Source organism: Sardina pilchardus, chromosome 2 (genome assembly GCF_963854185.1).
Source record: "Sardina pilchardus chromosome 2, fSarPil1.1, whole genome shotgun sequence".
Lineage (NCBI taxonomy): Eukaryota > Metazoa > Chordata > Actinopteri > Clupeiformes > Clupeidae > Sardina > Sardina pilchardus.
Genome location: NC_084995.1, coordinates 17,746,427 through 17,765,814, shown reverse-complemented (window position 1 = coordinate 17,765,814; position 19,388 = coordinate 17,746,427). Strand labels below are relative to the sequence as shown.

Below are 19,388 nucleotides of genomic sequence, written 5' to 3'. Positions count from 1 at the left end.
TGTGAGCACTTATATTTGTCGGAGCACTTGAATGTGTTGGTGTGTGTGAGTAGTGTGTGTGAGTGTGTGTGTGTGTGTGTGTGTGTGTGTGTGTGTGAGCGTGAGCGAGAGAGCGTGAGAACGTTCTTCCAGCCCAGGTGTCTTACTTAACTTGCTATTGATATTGCCGCTCCGTGGTACGCATGTTTTCTCCGTGTCTCTCAGGTATAGGAATACACACAGTCCGTACTCAGCTCTGCTATTGGGCAAAGGATTTGATAGGATTTGAGTGAGGGAGGGAGGAGGCGGGGCCAGAGCAGCCTCCACTTCCCCCACTACTGCACAGCCACAGTAAGCCATATCTGATGCACGCCTCGGCGTCAATTGGATCTTACCCTATGCTTTTCGAGGCGTGTGTGTGTGTGTATGTCTGTGCGTGTGTGTGTGTGTGTGTGTGTGTGTGTGTGTGTGTGTGTGTGTGTGTGCACACACGTGTGTGTGTGTGTGTGTGTGTTCTTTACAGTGTGGTTTAAGTCTGTTATGTTTGTATGCGTACGGTGTACAGTGTGTAGTTTTCCATTTGGGAGGATGTCTGCAGATTACAGTTAAACTGTTATTTGTGCAACAAGTTTGTTTGTGTGTGTGTGTGGTTGTGTGCAAATGAGACACAGGACACGACACTGTAATGCAACATTGTGAGAGCTTCAATATATAGATATGGTTGTGTGTGTGTGTGTGTGTGTGTGTGTATGTTTTGGGAGGATGTAAGTGAGTATGAGTGTGGATGGTTTGTAATGTCATTATCACACAGGGGTTCACCATGTGTTACCCCTGGCGATAACCAATCAGTTCTTGCTTTGCAGTAAACAAAACATTCTAGCGACCTCCTCTTCGGCTAGGTTAGACGCTTACCTCTGAAGTCTCAAACATAATCCTTATTGTTGGAAACATTTTTTTATATAATGCAAATCAGAACCTACTTTATTTTCTTACGGCTTAAGGAGTTTTAATTGTGCAGGGAATAGATGAGGCTGGGCAAAGGATACCGTCGTCACTGTTGAGCTGAAGAAGCGGTTTGTCAGAAGAGGGACAAAAGAGTGTAGTTAAACAAGCTGTGACACTCAGGCTTGGTTGAACGATCTACTTCCAAATATGTACCTTCCTTCTTTTAAAACCATCCCCTTGTTTACTTCCGTGTTGTTGTTGTTTGTTGTTATTGTTGGTGTTGCTACTATTGTTGTTGGTTGGTGTTTTTATTTTTTGTTTGTTTTTGTTTTCATGGACAATGCATTTATTATTCAGTGGTGTATTCCTCAAACACAGATGTCACTCAGATGCAGCACCCCTTCAAAATGTATGCCAAGTATATGGATGGACTGAGTCACGTCTGTAATGCTCAATCAGATCAACACGCCCCATCAAATCTCCAAAGTTCTGCAGAGTTTTCTTGTGGAACAGGTTAAGAGGGAAGGTGTGAGTTTTGCTGAAATTCAAATTACATGGAAGGAGAGCTGGAGGTTTCTCACTGGCTTTTCAGCCTTATTCAGAACAATGACCATGTTCATTTTGTCATCAATACTGTATGTAAACAACATGAGTGTTTTTGAGATGTTCTATGGTGCTACACTACAGTGTCATTGAAATATGCTTACAAAAAAAATCATTTCACAATGGTCTCTTAACTGAACTATCACATCATTTTGCAACAGTTTGGTAGACGAGTTTGCCAATAGCCTCTGCCCCTTATTAATATTCAATATTAAAATAAACAATACAACAAACTATATGTAATATCTGTCTCCTGTAATTTTTTAATAAACATAAAAATGTATGTGTGAATGTAAAAAATAAACAATGAAACCAGGGTAACCAGTCACATTACATTATTTAATCAACCTTATCCTTGTATCAAAACGTCTGAACTTCAAAACAAGCTCCATTTGAGACACACAAGTCTTAACATGCCTAACAGCACATCAATTTCCATGAGTTCTCTTTAATTCAGTCTTTCACTCACGCACACACACACACACACACTCACACACACACACAACTGTAAAACTTCACTGCAAATATGTACACACCCTTTTAGCCCATCTGTGAACTTCTATCATCTTGTGCACTGTACAACAAAAACAAGTCTCAAGCAACACAGAATTGATCTTATGTACAAGGGCAAGTGGAAAAAAATGACATCATGTTTCTTAATGGCCATAAATAACCAGCAGTCAAGGTTGCGTTGCCCCTCTCAGCACTGACTGCCCCGCCGCGACCCAAACGTTGTTTTCTGCTGCTGCATCCACATCATGGACAAAGTGTTTATTTCACCCAGCGCTGACTCAGCCGCTCCCCGTATACCCGAAATACCACACCAATCAATACAATGAAATGGAGTCCAGTCACACTTAGAGGAAACTTAAAAGGCATTTTTTTCTTAGCACTCATCCAGAGAATGATGATTAACGTCAGATATGGGTGGTAAGGGAGACTCCATCAAGCAATAGGGAGACATGCAACATTAAGATGTTAAAAGGCTAACTGAAGGTAGATAGGTAGGTAGGTCATCCTAAAGTTAGTGTTAAGCTCTGAAAGCTGCTTGAGTATAGAGGTTAAACCAGAATAGGAGCCAGTTGAAATATTTTCACAAGGCCAAAAACCCATGAATTTGATACAGCAGCTGAAAGACCAGCTGGATACAGTTGCATGTTTTTCATCATGTGGAAAAGTCACAGGGCAGGTCCCATTATCTGCACAGAGACAACAAATCATATGCAAATATTTCTAACTACCACAGAGTGACAAACGAGGAGTGGTAATTGCAGACTCCTCCACAACAGTCGAGAGGCAGGTGGGCCATGCGGTCATTCACAGCTACATGACTAGGTCTTATTTGCATCTAGCAGTGGGCATTGCTGAATAGAGGGGGGGGGGGGGGGGGTCTGGTGATGACGGTCATCTGGACCAGCCGAGCACTCAGACAGCGTCGTACTCGAGGAAGACGTCAGAGCTGGAGAGGAGAGGCTGAGTCGGGGCTGTGGTGCTGCTCACTGAGCTCAACCTCTGAGATGGCGCCCTCTGGCTCTCCGGAGGGGCAACGCCTCCATTACTGACGGTGCTGCCGAGCAGGTTCAGGTACTCCTGGGGAACAGAGGAGACGGTCTGGTCACCGGCGCAAGATGTGAAATTGTACAAACGTTTCCTAATAGAACACCAAAGGGTGTTAAAGCATGAAAACACAGATCCCCAACACGTGTGCACTGCATTGTATGTCTACTCCTCCAGGTAAGCTATTACATTACTTTACTTTTTAAAACAAGCTATTTCACAGGATAAAAACATGGGGTATTATTATAGGCATACGTGGGCTCAAATACATCAAAAACTACTTTACAAACTACAAATACTGGCTCATAAAATGTAACAAAAATAAAATACAAAATACTGATGTGAAAATATACATTTCATTACAATACAAGTAATCAGCAATTTGAAAATACAAAAATATTCACACAATAATCATGATGTACCAACTTAAAAAAAACTATAAGGCATATTATTGAAAACATATCCGCAAGAGACAAGAAATACTATTTTCTGATTGGTTGGCAGAGGGTATTAATTCTGTATATTGGGGCTCCTATGAAGTAAAGTAAATCAATCATTGTCCCATAGCAATGTAAACTATGATTGAACTGACAACGAGCAGCCTTTGGAATCAACAACTGTGGTAGGAAAACTCAAATCAACCAAACCACATGCTGAGACGAAAGTAGCCGTTTAACTGTAAATACCTCAAAATAACACAGCCTGACTAAGTCTATAAGCCAGCGCAACACTGAGCAGTAAAGTGAACGTACAGTATATTCTGCAGAATATTTGACCCAATTTGAGCAAAATCTGAGGCTGGAGCAGCTGACATCTTGGCAAACCAATCGATGTGACATCAATCCACCTTGCAAAGCGTTTTGGTTGTTGTCATTGAAACTTTTCTGTCTTCAGATAACCTTTTGTCCTCTTACTTTGTTTCAGTTCCTTCATTTCAACCAAATATACACGTGAAGCTATGGTCACAACTCCAATAACGGTCCGCAACTGCCATATTCCTGGCAAACGGCAATCAGCAAAACAAACATAAAACCTGAGATAAGCAAAATAAAGAGCTGACTGACAGACCGCTGCTTATTACAAACTCTGAATTTTGTAAAATAAATGGCTGATGGACAAACGGAACGCTAAACTGACAACAAACACATGCTGTGTTCAGATGGATTCTCTACAGAGAGTACAATCTTGTGTATATTAATTTTACGGAGTGATTATTTGCACCCGGGTGTAAATAGTGGAATGGAGGCATTTTCTTATTTGCACCCAAACCGGAAATGCGTGCTATCCAACATAGCGGGACCATCTTGGCAGGAGATGGCCTACCTAAATCTAACAAGTTAGGATTATTAAAACTATATTTGAGATGGTAAAGTGGTGCTAAATTTCCACAAACTTTATTCAGTGAACGGGTAAAGCCGTCCGTTTGCAAGCACAATCAAGAAACACGATCTTTTTGTTTTGTTTACCGTTACCTAGCAACCCCAACAAGTGAGTCAATAATTAGTATTCTCCCGTTCTTCTTCGATGGGGCGCAGTACAGCGGTAAAGTGACTGATTTACCATGGTCGAGGTGCTGGGTTCGAACCTCAGATAATTTTTTTTTTTTTTGCCTGCCAAAGTACGCACCATGACTTCTTTTTTCTTAGATGACGTTACATCGCGGCAAATAAGAGTTTGTGCTTTTTGAACCTGTCAAAGATTTACTGGTTTTATTTCAGTTATGAGTAGAGTTAAGTAGAAGTAGGCTTCAGTAGTTGTTAGAAAGGTTGTGTTTTGACTTTGAGCCCCCAACGCTGCCTGGAAGGCGCTTAGGCGTGGGTTAAGGTTAAGGTTAGGGTTAAGGTTAGGGTTAAGGTTAGGTTAAGGTTAGGGTTAAGGTTAGGAGTAGGATTAAGTGTTTTTAAGTCAACAGTGGCAGCGCTGCCTGGAAGACAACTCAGAAAACAACTCTTTAAAGTAGCTTGTCTTTGATGAAGCTACCACATGACCACTCATTACCCTAATATTTGTATAATCACTTCCAAGTAACCCAGACATGGCAAAACAGCTAAAAACTGTTCAAAACTATTAGGCCTAGCCTACTGTAGAGCTGGTAAATACACAGGCCTATTGACAGAGAACATGGATGTTAGACATCGGGTGTAAATAGTATTGTTGATTATTACACTATTTACACCCGTGTGTAAATAGTAATGTTGATTATTACACTATTTACACCCGGGTGTAAATAGTAATGTTGATTATTACACTATTTACACCCGGGTGTAAATAGTAATGTTGATTATTTGCACCCGGGTGTAAATAGTAATGTTCATTATTTACACCCGGGTGCAAATAGTCTCTGCCTTAATTTTAAGCTATAACACTAATTAAGACAAATTTCCTTAACAGGTTGGAACATACATGGTTATGGTTATGGTTATGGTTATGGTGGTGGTGGTGGTGCTTAGCAGACGCTTTTGTCCAAAGCGAGATACAAACGAAACCACACAATCTTATAAGTGTCACAATCATATAAGTAACCTCCGCCTGTCTCCCCATCATGCACCAACCTTCACACACTGCATTGCTCACTGTTTCACAATGCTTTTTTTCCGCTCAGTACATAAGCCTTTTTGAATATTTACTACATTACCCACCATCATTTTCTGTAACCAATGAAAATAGTGAACAAATTGAACAGTTCGGCCTCTTGCCCTTGCTGTCGTAGAAATGCATGTCTATTGCCTACATACACTGTGCATGACTGGAAACATGGGGGACAAACATTCGAACGCCTTACCGAACAGCTATAAGAGCACAGTGGTCAGGTGTCTAAGTGTTTGGTGCATGGCCAGGTCTGGACCACCTGCACGGGTGCTCTAGGGTTTCCAGGAAGTGAGGATCACTGTAGGGTTTCCAGAAAGTGAGGGGTTTTCCCCTAGTCTGGTCCTACCATACTCTCGTACATTCATAATCAGATCTGCCATAACCAATCCCTAACGTTTGGTCGTGACGTGACATGCTCAAACTAGCACACAACCTCGTCTACTCCCTCTGTTCGCTGATTGGACCTGCACATTTTTGTCTTGAGAAAACCCGCGAATATACCGCAGACCCAGACTCGCTGTACATTATGACCAGGCTAGTTTTCCCCCTCCTAACAAACTAATAGCAAACTGTGTTGTCCAATCTGTGGTGTGAACTGTAATTCCACAGGATAAAATGCAGACATATTGTACATCTAACAGAGCTGTAAGGTTGCATTGTTTGTTCTTTCCTGTTGAAAGGGTCTACAGGCAACAGCTGTAAGATAAGAGGAGTGGTCAGGTGCCTACGCGTTTGGTGTGCTCCGACAGCAGGACCTCGGTCCGCTCCACCAGCTTCTTGAAGGAAGGCCTCTTCAGCGGGTCTGTGCTCCAGCAGCACCTCATCACCTCATAGCTGGCAGAGCAGAGGGAGTTACCATATCAGTTACGCTCACATCGTTTATCTGTCAGGTTACACACACACACACACACACACACACACACACACACACACACACACATGCAACACAAATACACTTACACACAAATTATCACACCACGAACACTTACACAGACATATACATACAACATACACATTCTGTACATAGGTTTACACACACATACAGATACAGATACACTTATACTTACACACATACACTTGCACACACACACATACATACACACACACACACACACACACATAGATACTGTGGAACTTAAAACCCATGACAAATCAAAATTTCAAACAAGGAACCGTTGTAGTTGCAAGAGCAATAAACATACACACACTAGCTCTTACATTTCACTGGGCGCAAACTCTGGCTCGCTCATCCGGAATCCATCCTGGATCATCCTATAGAAGTCAACGCCAACATGTATGCCAGGGTAAGGACTGTTACCTGTGCAAGACATTACAGGCGGTATGAGAGGTCACAGACTGCAGAGTCATAATCAGTCAGCTGAAAAGCTTAAGATTGGTTTATACTTACTTTTATCACAGCAGGAGTGCTATGTTCTGACATCTTACAGTACAGTACTTCTAAACTTTATTTTTTTCATGTATTAAAAGACAGTGCTAATAGAAAAGATTTTAACTAGATCAAATGAAGATTAGATAAAGCAGAAATCAAGCTTCAGACAATTTAAACCCCAATGCACAGCCCTACCAAGTGAGAAAATCTCCCAGAGCAGAATTCCATACGACCAGACATCACTCTCAAATGTGTAGATTCCTTCAAAAAGACTTTCTGGAGACATCCACTTCACAGGGAGCCTGGCCTATAATGGAATGCAATCAGCATGAAACTACGACAGTCCATGACGTGTTGTGCTTAGCATAATATAGACATACTGGAGTGTTCCAGAACTACTAGTACTTGTTATCACTCACTATCAATTAAAAGTGTTCCACTCTGAAAACAGAATCATGTCACATCAAATACTGCACACACAGTACTCTGTACTTGTGCAGGAAAAATTCAATAGTGCCTTATTGATCGGAATTAAAAATGACCGAAAACAAAAGCGCAACTTATTTATGAGATATGGAGTCATCCGCATAAAGCCTATATTGAGTACATTTACATTTATTAATTTAGCAGACACTTTGTTTTATCCAAAGCGACTTACATATTTTGTCAGTTATATACTGTAACAAGGGCAATTTCCCCCGGAGCAACTGGGGGTTGAGTGCTTTGCTCAATGCCACAGCGGCAGAAGCTGGGAATTGAACCCACAACTTTCTGAATTTTCAGGCTACTGCATGCTAGCCCAGCTCCTTAGCCACTTTGCTACCTCTGCCCCAAAAAGGGCATATGGACTACTGTCAGAGCAGGGCTCAAGAAGGGCTCATGCATCACTGGATCACAGGAAGTGACTCACGTTTCCCCTCAGCACGTAGTTGGAGTCACTGGCGATGTCCCGGGCCAGACCGAAGTCGCAGATTTTGGCCACTCTGCCTTTGGTGAGGAGGATGTTCCTGGCTGCCAGGTCTCTGTGGATGCACTAAGGAATACAGGCACAATGCTCAACATGTGTGCAAGGGATAGGGGGTATGGGGTAGTCAGATAATTAGTCCTGGAGTAGGAGTAGGAATCAGGACCAGGACATAGAAATAGCACAACCGAATGGGTCACGGAAACACTCAGATCATTGATGTCTTATGCTAAAAGCGCAAGCAAAGAGGCGTTTTGCATTTCAGTGAATATACAAGCAAAGAAAACTTCGGTGCTAATCAGGGAAAGAACCCTTCACGTGTGGCGGTGGCCTCCACACCAACTGACCAGGAACAGGGGTGGTCTTACGTTTTTGGACGTGAGGAAGTCCATGCCTTTGGCTACTTGGTAGGAGAAACTGAGGAGATCCTCTGTATCCAAAGACAGGTCATCCTTATCTCCACCGCACTCTGAAACGGGACATAATTAGGACAATCTGGATGAGCAGTCAAGGTTGGCTTAAATATTAACCAGTTTTGGCATATCAACTGTAGTATATCTGTCACGTAGCACAATTTATGAGGCGACACACTGCCTTTTGTTGTCTTTGAACTGATACTCTGCACAATGGCAATATCGCTCAATCTAATCTGTTTTATGTACTGTATTACACACTGTTGTGTTTGCACAACTTACCAGAGAGGTTAGGCTTCCTCTGATAAGACCTCATGGGCATGTAGCCATTAGCATTTCCATCCCTGGTGAATGCAAAACAGACAGACAGACACACACACACACACACACACACACACACACACACACACACACACACACACACACACCAGTGAGACAAACCATAAAAGAAATGACACACTACATACACACACATACATAGGCTACAGTTAATTCACATTATCTTACGCAGCAGATACATGAGAAACGCACGACTACAAGACAGTAATGTATGAGATAAGGTTGCAAATTCACTGAAATTTTCCTAATCAACTTTTACTAACGTTAATGAACAATAGCCTAACTGACTATTTCCAAACCCGGACTTCTCCCGCCCGCCCACATCACCACACACATTATGATAACATAACAGACACACACAGCAGACCTAATAATACATTTAATTTTGGCCTGGATTCTGAACACCTGAAGGAAAAAACGTCAGGAAATGAAAACATGCCCTAATGCCATGTTTCGTTCTCGTTTTTAAACTGTAGGCCTATAATAGTCACAGCAACTTATTTATTTCAAGCGGTCGGCTATGCAACGCCACGTAAAGTGCTGGAACTGGACACCTGTAGGCTAACATTTTTTTTTTTTTTTTACTATTAAGCAACTGCTACTTCCTAAAGTTACAGATGAGTTTTTAGTGTATTTGTTCTCACTCTGTAAAAATAACATATCTGCTAGAGTGAGGCGGGTGACAATCTGTCAGTCCGGCTGCGGCTGAGCCTACAAGGCTAGTGCCGTGCCAATTTGTTACTTTGGTCACCAATCTGTGGGATTTGTGTCCAGGGGAGACGGGCTATCTTTGAGGTAACTCTCACTTATACTGTAGATAGGCAGTGCCGTTGCTGGCCATTTGGGTGCCCTCAGCAGAACTGCTTTGTGGTGGCCCCCTCCCAAGTTTGATGCTGTTTAACTTATGGTGCACTGTTACTTTAAGGGCATTAAGTCTACGACTTTTTAGACTATGGAAAGAAAAATGGCAGGCTCTGGATATTCCAGGGTAGGTCAGGGCGTCACTAGAAATGTCTCTCTCCTGTCTCCTTTGTTGTTTTTAACAATTTGACAATGTTTGGGCCATGCTTAGATAATATCCGCCATTAAATATCCATCCTATATAACAGTACTATAACGTAATTTTCAGTGCAGGTTAGATAATAGGTGCATCTCGAATGAATTTCAGCAAACCATTTCCAGTACAGAAAAGCACCAGTATTGGCCCTATTGCATCTTTAACCATTAGCTTTCTCATTCGTTTTGACATCTCAGAGATAGCCTACGTGTCACCTGACCACATTCTGGCAAGGATGACGGCCTCGTCGGCATTTTTCACTTAATAAATGAAACGAAACTTAAAGAAAAAAACATTGGACTTCTCTGTGGTACATACGGCTATGTGACACCTGGCGTGCGTTGAGGTCGTTGCGGCAATGATAATGGTCTCTTCAGCTAGTTTGGCCCTATTGCATCTTTAACCTTTTCTCATTCATTTTTAAATGTCAGAGGTAGCCTACGTGCCTATGTGATGCGTTCTGGCAAGGATGCTGATGGTCTCGTCGCATTTTTCACTAAATAAACGAAAACTTAAAGAAAAAAACATTGGACGTCCGAAATACCGATGACATGACCGCTCTAAGGTAGATACCGGCACGCTCGCAGTTTATTCATGGTCAGTTAGTGAGAACCCCAGCTCTCTCTCTCTCTCTACCCCTCCATCTCATGCGCACTCAAGATGCGTTCCCAATTAAATGGAGTAGGACTAGTTAATGTTGACATTATATCTGCTGCGATTGAGAAGATCCATATAATCATTGCATGTAACATTTTGTTGCTGTATTTTGACACTGTAGGCTACACGTTCGGAAGAATGAAAAGCAGTTTGAAATAAAGCTACTTATTAATGTCGGTGCCCCGACGCCCCTTGGTGCCCTACGCATAGTGCGTAATGCGCGTTAGGAACTCTCTTTTAGTTTTTCCGCACACAAAATGTCTCGTTCTGAGGCTCACCTCAAGGGCATGGGCTCGGGTTGACTCAACAGGTTCTTGTAGTAGCCATCCCCCGTTTTCAAACTGAAAAACTCTTCCTTCTTTCGCCGTAGGAAGCTGAGAAGGTCCCCATAACAACAGTACTCAGTAATCACCAACGTTGGTCCTTAAAATAGTGCACAGAAAGAGGAAGTAGTTTGTAGCACGTTTTGTGTAGGTTTTATGACGTAGATCACATCTGAAATGTAAATGAATCAAACACAATATAACGCTGTTCGTTTAAAAACAGGAACACAATGTAGGCTAACTATGAACAAATTAACTAACATGGCACCAAGTATATTGGTTCCCAACGACTGAGCGCCCCCCACCCCTATGTTGACCTAAAGTTGTCACCACTGCTACTCAATCAACACAACAGTGTTCCATCGCACTGCCAATGTCAGAGACGTCATTCTCCACATTACATGACAGTGAAACATCAGAAAGGCCGTTATTTTAAGGCTAACAAACTGCATTGTGTTCCTTTTAACAAAAATATTTGGGAGACTTCAAGGGCCTTGCCACAGGACAGCCTTGTCTCAGCCCTCTCTGACTGCCTTCATGGCATGAGCTTAAAACCTCTTACCTCCCTGAGTGCAGGCTCCGAGCAGGTTCACAATGTTCACATGGTTGCCAACATAACTGAGGACTTTGAGCTCGGACATGAGCGCATCCCTCTCGGTGGAGTGGGCACTTGCTGTGGGAGGATCAGAGTGTATGCATGATATATATATACAGATAGATAGGTACAGTAGATAGATAATTTATTGATTCAAGACTGATGTCCAGTCTCATATGTACACACACACACACACACACACACACACACATACACACACACATGCATAGACACACACACAAACAAACAGTGAAGGACAAACTGAAACTCACGCTTAAGCATTTTCACTGCAACAGTGGTGACAGAATCTGGAGAGCGGAGTCCATAAGCTGTGGCCTGTACCACCTTACCAAAGGCACCAGATCCTAAAACTTTACCTGAACACACACCCACAACACACACACACACACACACACACACACACACACACACACACACACACACACACACACACACACACACACACACACACACACACACACACACACACACACACACACACACACACACACACACACACACACACAGATTATTTAAAAATATCAGATTTGTATCATTCAATATGCTTAACATTCCCAGCCTGGAGCATGGACATTTTTATAGTGATTACAACCTTTAGCTGAAATTTCAGGAAAAGTAAATATTTCTCTTAAGAGGCTTGAACCATGTAATTTGATTAAAGGCCAAGAGAAATTAGATTACGCTTGAGGCTTGCCATTCGCAGGCATTGGTTTGTTTGGAGATTTGTCACTGTGCCAGATTGAGATGCATAATACATTCAGTTCATCAGCCATCTACAGACAAACCTCTACCAGATTCCCAGTGGTAAAAGTAACTTCACAACACAACACAACACAAGAAACACGCGCCACTACAAAATCCTACAGGACAAGAACTGGGTTAGAAGTGGTTGGTATTGTCTCCCATACTTACCCAACCGCAGTCTCTCTCGAGGGAACTCCCATTTTTGGTCGTAAGGCAGTTGGGTGGGATCTATGTAAATATAGTTGTTACCATGAATGCTCTCTATCACCTTCCAGTGAATCTGATATTTGGGTTTCTGGAAATAAGAGATAAGGGTGAGTTGGGGAACTTGAAAACAACGGTCAACATACTCCAACTTTTTCCATGTTCCAGTAAAACAGTAAAATGGAGAGAGAGAGAAAGAGAGAGAGAGAGAGAGAGAGAGAGAGCAAGTGAGAGATTGAGAGAGCGATATGAATTTTTCCATGCTCCAGTAAAATGGAGAGAGAGGGAGAAAGAGAGAGAGAGAGAGAGATGAAATTGTTGTGAGGAGTTACCTGCATGTATTTGTAAAGAAGCACCACCAGTATAAAACTGAGCCCAGTAGCAGCACATACTACTGCAGTAAGCAGTGGGGTAAAGAGTTGGTGTGGCACTGAGTTCTCTGTAGGGACAAGCATATGGTATATCACACACACACATACACACATACATACAGAAGTGCACACATACACACACACACACACGCTCACACACACACACACACATACGCGTGCGCACACACACACAGAATATAATATGAGCAAGTACATAGCCATCTGCTGCATAATAATAATCATATGTTAAATCATATAATGTTTATGAATTACATACATTTAATTCATGTATCTCTTTATGTAAGCAAATACACAAGTGACCATAGCCACCAAATGATGCATTCTCCCTCACACACACATACACGCAAACAACCCCCCTCCCCCCCAAAACAACACACACACACACACACACACACATACATACACACACACACACACACACACGCACACACACACACACACACACCACCCTGCCCCACACACACAGAGTGATACTGGATATAGCAACATGTTTACATGCTCCCTGTATTTCCTGTCCTCGCTGTAGGGAAAATAATCTCTTATTTAAATCCCAGAGTGCAGACGTGGCATAAAGTAATCCCTCTCAATCTGTCACAACACACACCCACCTGTCATATAGACAAAACAATACACAATCTGGCAGCAATGACTCTGTGTCTCTGTGTGTTTTGGCCTGATTATTATGGATTATTGTAGATCCCATATCTGTGCATCTAAATGAAGGTAGCGAGGCGTGTTGGAGGGCCAGATTAGTCTAATAACAGACTCTCTGCACGTGTGGGTGTGTATGTGTGTGAGCCTGAAAGGGAGAATAATGCGGTAATTCTAATTATACACATTATAATTGTACACACATACACACATTTGATGTGTGTGTGTGTGTGTGTGTGTGTGTGTATGTGTGTGTATATCTGTGTGTGGTAGCTATTAAAGGTATTTGAAAACCTGCTTGTGCGCATGTGTTAGTGTGAGTGAGTGTGTGTGTGTGTGTGTGTGTGTGTGTGTATGTGTGTGTGTGTGTGTGTGTGTGTGTGTGTGTGTGCGCGTGTGCATACGTACGTATGTATGTTTGCATATAGTGTGTGTGTGTGTGTATTTGTGTATATGTGCGCACGGCACGTGTGTGTGTGTGCATATGTGTGTGTGTGCGTATGTGTGTATGCATGTGTGTGTGCATGTCCACTTCTCACCGCTGATGGAGAACAGCGTGTATGCCTGGTCTCCCTCCGTCATGGCCACACACTCCAGTGTGCGGTGACTCCCTCGGCTGACGTTCAGCCGACTCTCCACCACGCTTCGCCCAAAGCCCGTGCCTGACACAGTCACCATGGCGACCTCCTCCTCCTCGGTGGCATTATTAAGCAGCGAGCACCTGGGTCACGCGGGTCAGAGGGAGTTCACCAATCAGAGTGGCCGTCAAAGGGCCCATTCAGAGCTACAGACTGTGCATCAAGCCAATTAAGACAAACGGAATGGGCACGGACAGTGACCATTTCTCAGAATAAAGGACAAACTCCTCAACAAACAGGCTCCTTAACAGACAGACAGACAGACAGACAGCAGGCATATGTCATTGGAGGCTGAGCAGTTGGCCTGCTGGTGGAATCCAATACCATCTCCAGAACCAACCAACTGAAAACTCAACCGTGGGCTGTAAATATGGGCACAGGACTTAAAAATACGGGTACAAGTCTTATAAATATGGTTACAGGTCCATTAAATGTGGGTTCAGATTTCATAAATATGCGTACAGATCTTATAAATAATAATAAACACTATAAATCTCATTCACGTGTTTATGGGTCTGATAAATATAGGTACCTGGTATGTGGAGGCTCACAGTAGTACCAGGAGATTTTAGGGGCGGGGTATCCTGAGGCTACACAGCGCACCTGTCCATCAACTGGACCCTCATGAGACACAATCACAGGCTTACCTGGTCGGGGGGGCAGAGTAATGGAAAGAAAGACATGGGGGAAGGGAGGAGAGAAAGGAAGAGAGGGAGAGAGGGGAAGAGTCCATTAAAAGTCCGAGTCATTCCAGAGAGTGATGCATTAGAATGCTTATGATTCACTCCGAACATTCATTGCCAGCACAATCCTATTAATACTGATAAATGGTCTTTCTCTCCAAATTAGACATAGACAGATGGAGAGAGAGAGAGAGAGGGAGGGAGGGAGAGAGAGAGAGAGAGAGAGAGATGGGCAGGAGGAAACAGAGAGGAGGTTTGATGAGGACAAGCCATTTGGTTGCCTGTGTGTGTGTGTGTGTGTGTGTGTGTGTGTGTGTGTGTGTGTGTGTGTGTGTGTGTGTGTGCGTGCGTGCATGTATATGTGTGTGTGTGTGTGTGTGTGTGTGCATGCATGTATGTGTGTGTGTGTGTGTGTGTGTGTGTGTGTGTGTGTGTGTGTGTGTGCATGTATAAGTGTCTCTGTGTGTGTGTGTGTGTGTGTGTGTGTGTGGTATGTGAAGGCCCACATCCTGTAACCAGAACTTACAGATGACATGCACAGAGAATGAGTGATTAGCTGAGTCATCATTGTGGCTGGCCTGGAATGTGTAAATGCCTCCCTCATATCCATGGACCCGCACCAGCCTCAGCTCGCTGATGAACCTAAACAACATTCAAGACAACAGAGACCATTAGCATGTGCTAGCAATAGCACAACTATAACAACTGCATTACATTAGATATGACACCGACACATGTGAAATGAAGTGGATAAGTGTATATCATTCTATATCATTCATTCATTCATTGTCATCGTATCATTCTATATTCTGTATTAATCTACATTATTTCTTGACATATCTAGTGACACTGCACCTTATAGCATTCTATATTCTGTATTCATCTACATTATTTCTTGACATATCTAGTGACACTGCACCTTATAGCTTTCTATATTCTGTATTAATCGACATTATTTCTTGATGTATTTAATCTAGTGACGCTGCACCTGTATCTGTGTCTGTGTATGGTGATGACATGCTCGGAGGTGTTGCGGAGCTCTGTGCCCTGGTGTGCCCAGGAGAGGGTGGTGGGCGTGGGGTAGGCCTCCAGCTCGGCCCGCAGCGTCAGGCTGGCACCCTCGCGCACCTGCAGCTGACTCTCCGCGGGCTCCGTCAGGTTGATGAAGCCTCGCTCTGGCGGCACAAACATACACCCAGAAACACACACACCCACAAATCATCTTTGTTAGAGGTGATCTTGTGCAATAATATAATAATATGTTATGTTTGCTGCTGCAAGAATATGTCCGTTAAGTGTTATGTTTGCCGCTGTTGTTGTCAAAAGTACTTCAAGGACCTGTCGTACAGTGAGACAGTTTCAGTTTTTTGGACTGAAATAAATCCTCAAACTGACCCTTGAATTTACGAATCAATGTCAATACGTCTCTCAAGTCTTATTAATTGTCAAGGTTTAGACTTAAGGCTAGACTGTTCAGCTCTGTTTCAGTTTACCCAGAGATTTCACTGACCATAGACATCCAGTTGGATGGATTCGGTAGTGACTCCTTTCTCATTCTGTGCCTCGCAGAGATAAACCCCAGAATCTTCCACTATCGCCGAGGCGATGCGCAGTGTTGCCGAGCGCTGGTAACCACGGGACCCAGGCTGGATGTGAGATGTTCTGGTCTCCAGGGCTGTCTATTATCAGAAGAGACAGCAATGATTGAATCACCACCATCTGAAGCAGTGTTCTGCGCAACTTACTCACAGTACTCTGAAATATAAGAAGCGTGCAGCTGAAGGGAAGGAGAAAAACAAACATTTGGTTGTCTCCTAACCGTGACATCGGGAGTGATCCACTTCACGCTGAAGTCATAGTTGACATTGGCAGCAGCGCATACCAACTCAAACTCCTGTCCTTTAGTCAGAATGGCATTCTCTCTCCTGGACAAACTGATGTCTGGTGCTCGGTCGGGAACTGAAGACAAAGCCATATGTAAATATAACCATGAATAGCCGAACATTAACACGCCAATAAATAGAAAGAAGTGAATGAGCATGCAACACTTTGTAGCAAAAATATATACCATGTAGTAACAAACTCATTGAGCAAAAGTATGGTTGGTTAGTCCAAGCCAAGGCTGAGATTATTCTCTTTTTTTCAAAGTTCTTGACCACCTGACAAAAAACCTCAAAAGTGGAGCTTCCTACCTCAAGCCAGACCATCATCTGAATACTGTTTTTTCCTCACCTTCACTGGACTGAGCTACCTTCTTGCAGCACCAAATCAATGAACCATGAACAGTGCTGCGTGTTGTGTGCATTGTCCCTTTCTGTCGTTTCTTTCCTTTCCTCTCCTTCTCTTTCACTGGGTGTGAGAAAGCAGGATCGCTCACCTAACCGGACCTCGATGATGTAGTCGCTGGACTTGACGGCGGTCCCTCCGAGCCTCCCTGTGCAGACGTAGCAGCCCTCCTGGTCCTTGGTGAGGTTGGCCACGAGGATGCCCCTCTGGGGGCTGGCCGTGTAGACGAGGCCTCGGGGGAGCGGCACGCCTTCGCAGGTCTCCAGGCTCAGGTCCACCATGGCCGGGTCCGTCACCAGGCAGGGCACAACCCAGGGTTCCCCCTCTCGCACCATCCAGTCGTTCACCCTGGAGCGAACGAAGGCATTCGCCGGGTCTGGGCGAGAGATGGAGAGAGAGAGGGGGAGAGAGGGATGGATAGAAATAAAGAGACATTACAACAATTGTAATGTTAAGACATAGGCAACAGATCTAAGGTCTCATGGGATGAGTGCATGCCAAGAATCACACATACACACACCCACACCAACACAGACATACACATACTGTACATACACAGACCCACACCACACCACGACACAGATACAGACACACACACACACACCACGACACAGACACAGACACAGACACAGACACACACATACACCCACCCACATCAACACACACACACATACTGTACATATATACACACACACACCCCAACACACAGACACACACAGCCACACCAACACACAGAAACACACACACACACAAACACACACACACACACACACACACACACACACACACACACACACACACACAGTCACAGTCACACACACACACATGCACACACACACACCAACACACACCAACACACACCAACACACACACACACACAACGCTACCTTTGACATAAACGTATATGGAGCTCTCCTCCTGCGTTGCTCCGTTAACACAGGTGTAGCGCCCCATGTGCTGATCCTGTGCGGAGGGTACGATGATCAAGCTCCTGTCGTCCTTCTCCAACCTGCCCTCGACCCTTCGACCTTTCTCCCGCTGCCACCTCACCTGGCCCTGGTCATCACGACATGAGAGCTGCAGTCGCCGACCCTTCAGCACCACCACCTCTGGAAACTCTGGGCTGACCTGAGGTTTGGCCCAGCCTGTGCCACAGCAGCAGGGGACACACATCACATAAACTACACATTACCCAGTGAATACAGTTCTCAATGTAGGCTACTAAGTTCTGACTGAGGTTCTCAGCTTAGTCTACCCTCACCACACCCACATAAGCAGTTTGGCTGAATTTTTTTTTTTTTTTTTAATTATTACTATATATCACTTATCATAAGCAACACATCAAGGATGAATATATAATTATTAAAGATATCACTAACGGTTAAACTAAATGTGTGCTATCAACAACTGATTTTTTTTTAATTGCATAGGCAGGGAGGTATCACATTGGATAATTAAATTATATCATTTTGCTAAACCAAATGCAAAGCTTGGCTCAGCAAAACTGATGACGTTTTCGCACAGGCACATATCTAATTTGCCTAATGCTCTCACTCACAAGAAGAAACCTTCTTTGGCCTTACTGAAGCGCTGGTCCTGTCACCCATTAAGGTAACAGAACGATGTCACGGGGTTTGACAGTCTATTTTTGTTGATGTATAACCTAAAACCCAGTGTGTAGTTTTGTTGCCAAATGGTTTGGTGTGTTTCAAAACACAGCCTACATGCAAATCAGCAACTGTTTGCATAGCGACTTGAAGATGAGCTCGCGGTCTCGCGCAATTGCAGACGAATAAATAATTAAAATGTCACAGGTAACTATCACACCTGTTGCCCCGCTGGCGTTATACGGACGGTTGCCGAAGATTGCCTGAGGGCGTCTAACTTCAGTTATGATTCCCAAAACATACCCTTGCGGTGACTTGAATTTCATTAAACTGTCATGCCTGCAGATAAATCATTTCAAAACAATCGTAACGTTCCTGAGCTATTTCAGTCGCATGCCCACTAATAAGGCTGCAAATCCTACGTTGTTGATTGTCAGCGATGTCAATTGATATCAGAGACAACTAGGCTATGTATTTTGACAGAGTTAAACATATAATGGTCTTAACGAGTGTTTATTATTTCCATTGCATTAGGTCCACCACAAAGTGTAGACTACTGTAGTTGTTGTTAAATTAACTTTGACCAACAGCTAAGGTGTTTCAGCTCATCCATAAACTAAGCTACACATTAAGTCACCTTAAATAAGTTAATTTTGCATTTTTTTTTACCTGTTAATATAGTGAAGAGGATCTGAATTGCGAATAAAATCCAGGTATATCCCATAGTGGCTTCTCCATGCGTGTGCGTTCG

General features: G+C 43.4%; 1 protein-coding gene across 1 annotated transcript; it reads right to left on the bottom strand.

Annotated features, from left to right (window-relative positions):
• Window positions 1–1,838: 1,838 nt before the first annotated feature.
• On the bottom strand, window positions 1,839–19,388 carry kitb (KIT proto-oncogene, receptor tyrosine kinase b). The gene is made up of 21 exons (XM_062520542.1): window positions 19,307–19,388; window positions 17,918–18,175; window positions 17,122–17,406; window positions 16,564–16,703; window positions 16,255–16,423; window positions 15,733–15,919; window positions 15,271–15,386; window positions 14,594–14,708; window positions 13,963–14,144; window positions 12,713–12,819; window positions 12,345–12,471; window positions 11,684–11,788; window positions 11,379–11,489; window positions 10,772–10,916; window positions 8,723–8,784; window positions 8,396–8,496; window positions 7,974–8,096; window positions 7,259–7,370; window positions 6,892–6,991; window positions 6,402–6,507; window positions 1,839–3,117 (listed from the first exon to the last, which is right to left on the bottom strand). The coding sequence occupies exons 1-21, from the start codon at window positions 19,359–19,361 to the stop codon at window positions 2,953–2,955; spliced, it is 2,871 nt and encodes a 956-aa protein (XP_062376526.1). The 5' UTR covers window positions 19,362–19,388; the 3' UTR covers window positions 1,839–2,952.

Bases quoted from the DNA above. Each gene is read 5' to 3' on its own strand.
- kitb (XM_062520542.1), bottom strand. From the start codon at position 19,361: ATGGGATATACCTGGATTTTATTCGCAATTCAGATCCTCTTCACTATA. The intron at 14,709-15,270 runs GTAAGTTCTGGT...CCCCCCGACCAG, and splicing joins ATTCTCTGTGCATGTCATCT to GTAAGCCTGTGATTGTGTCT. The intron at 6,508-6,891 runs GTAAGAGCTAGT...CTGCTCTGCCAG, and splicing joins GAGTTTGCGCCCAGTGAAAT to CTATGAGGTGATGAGGTGCT.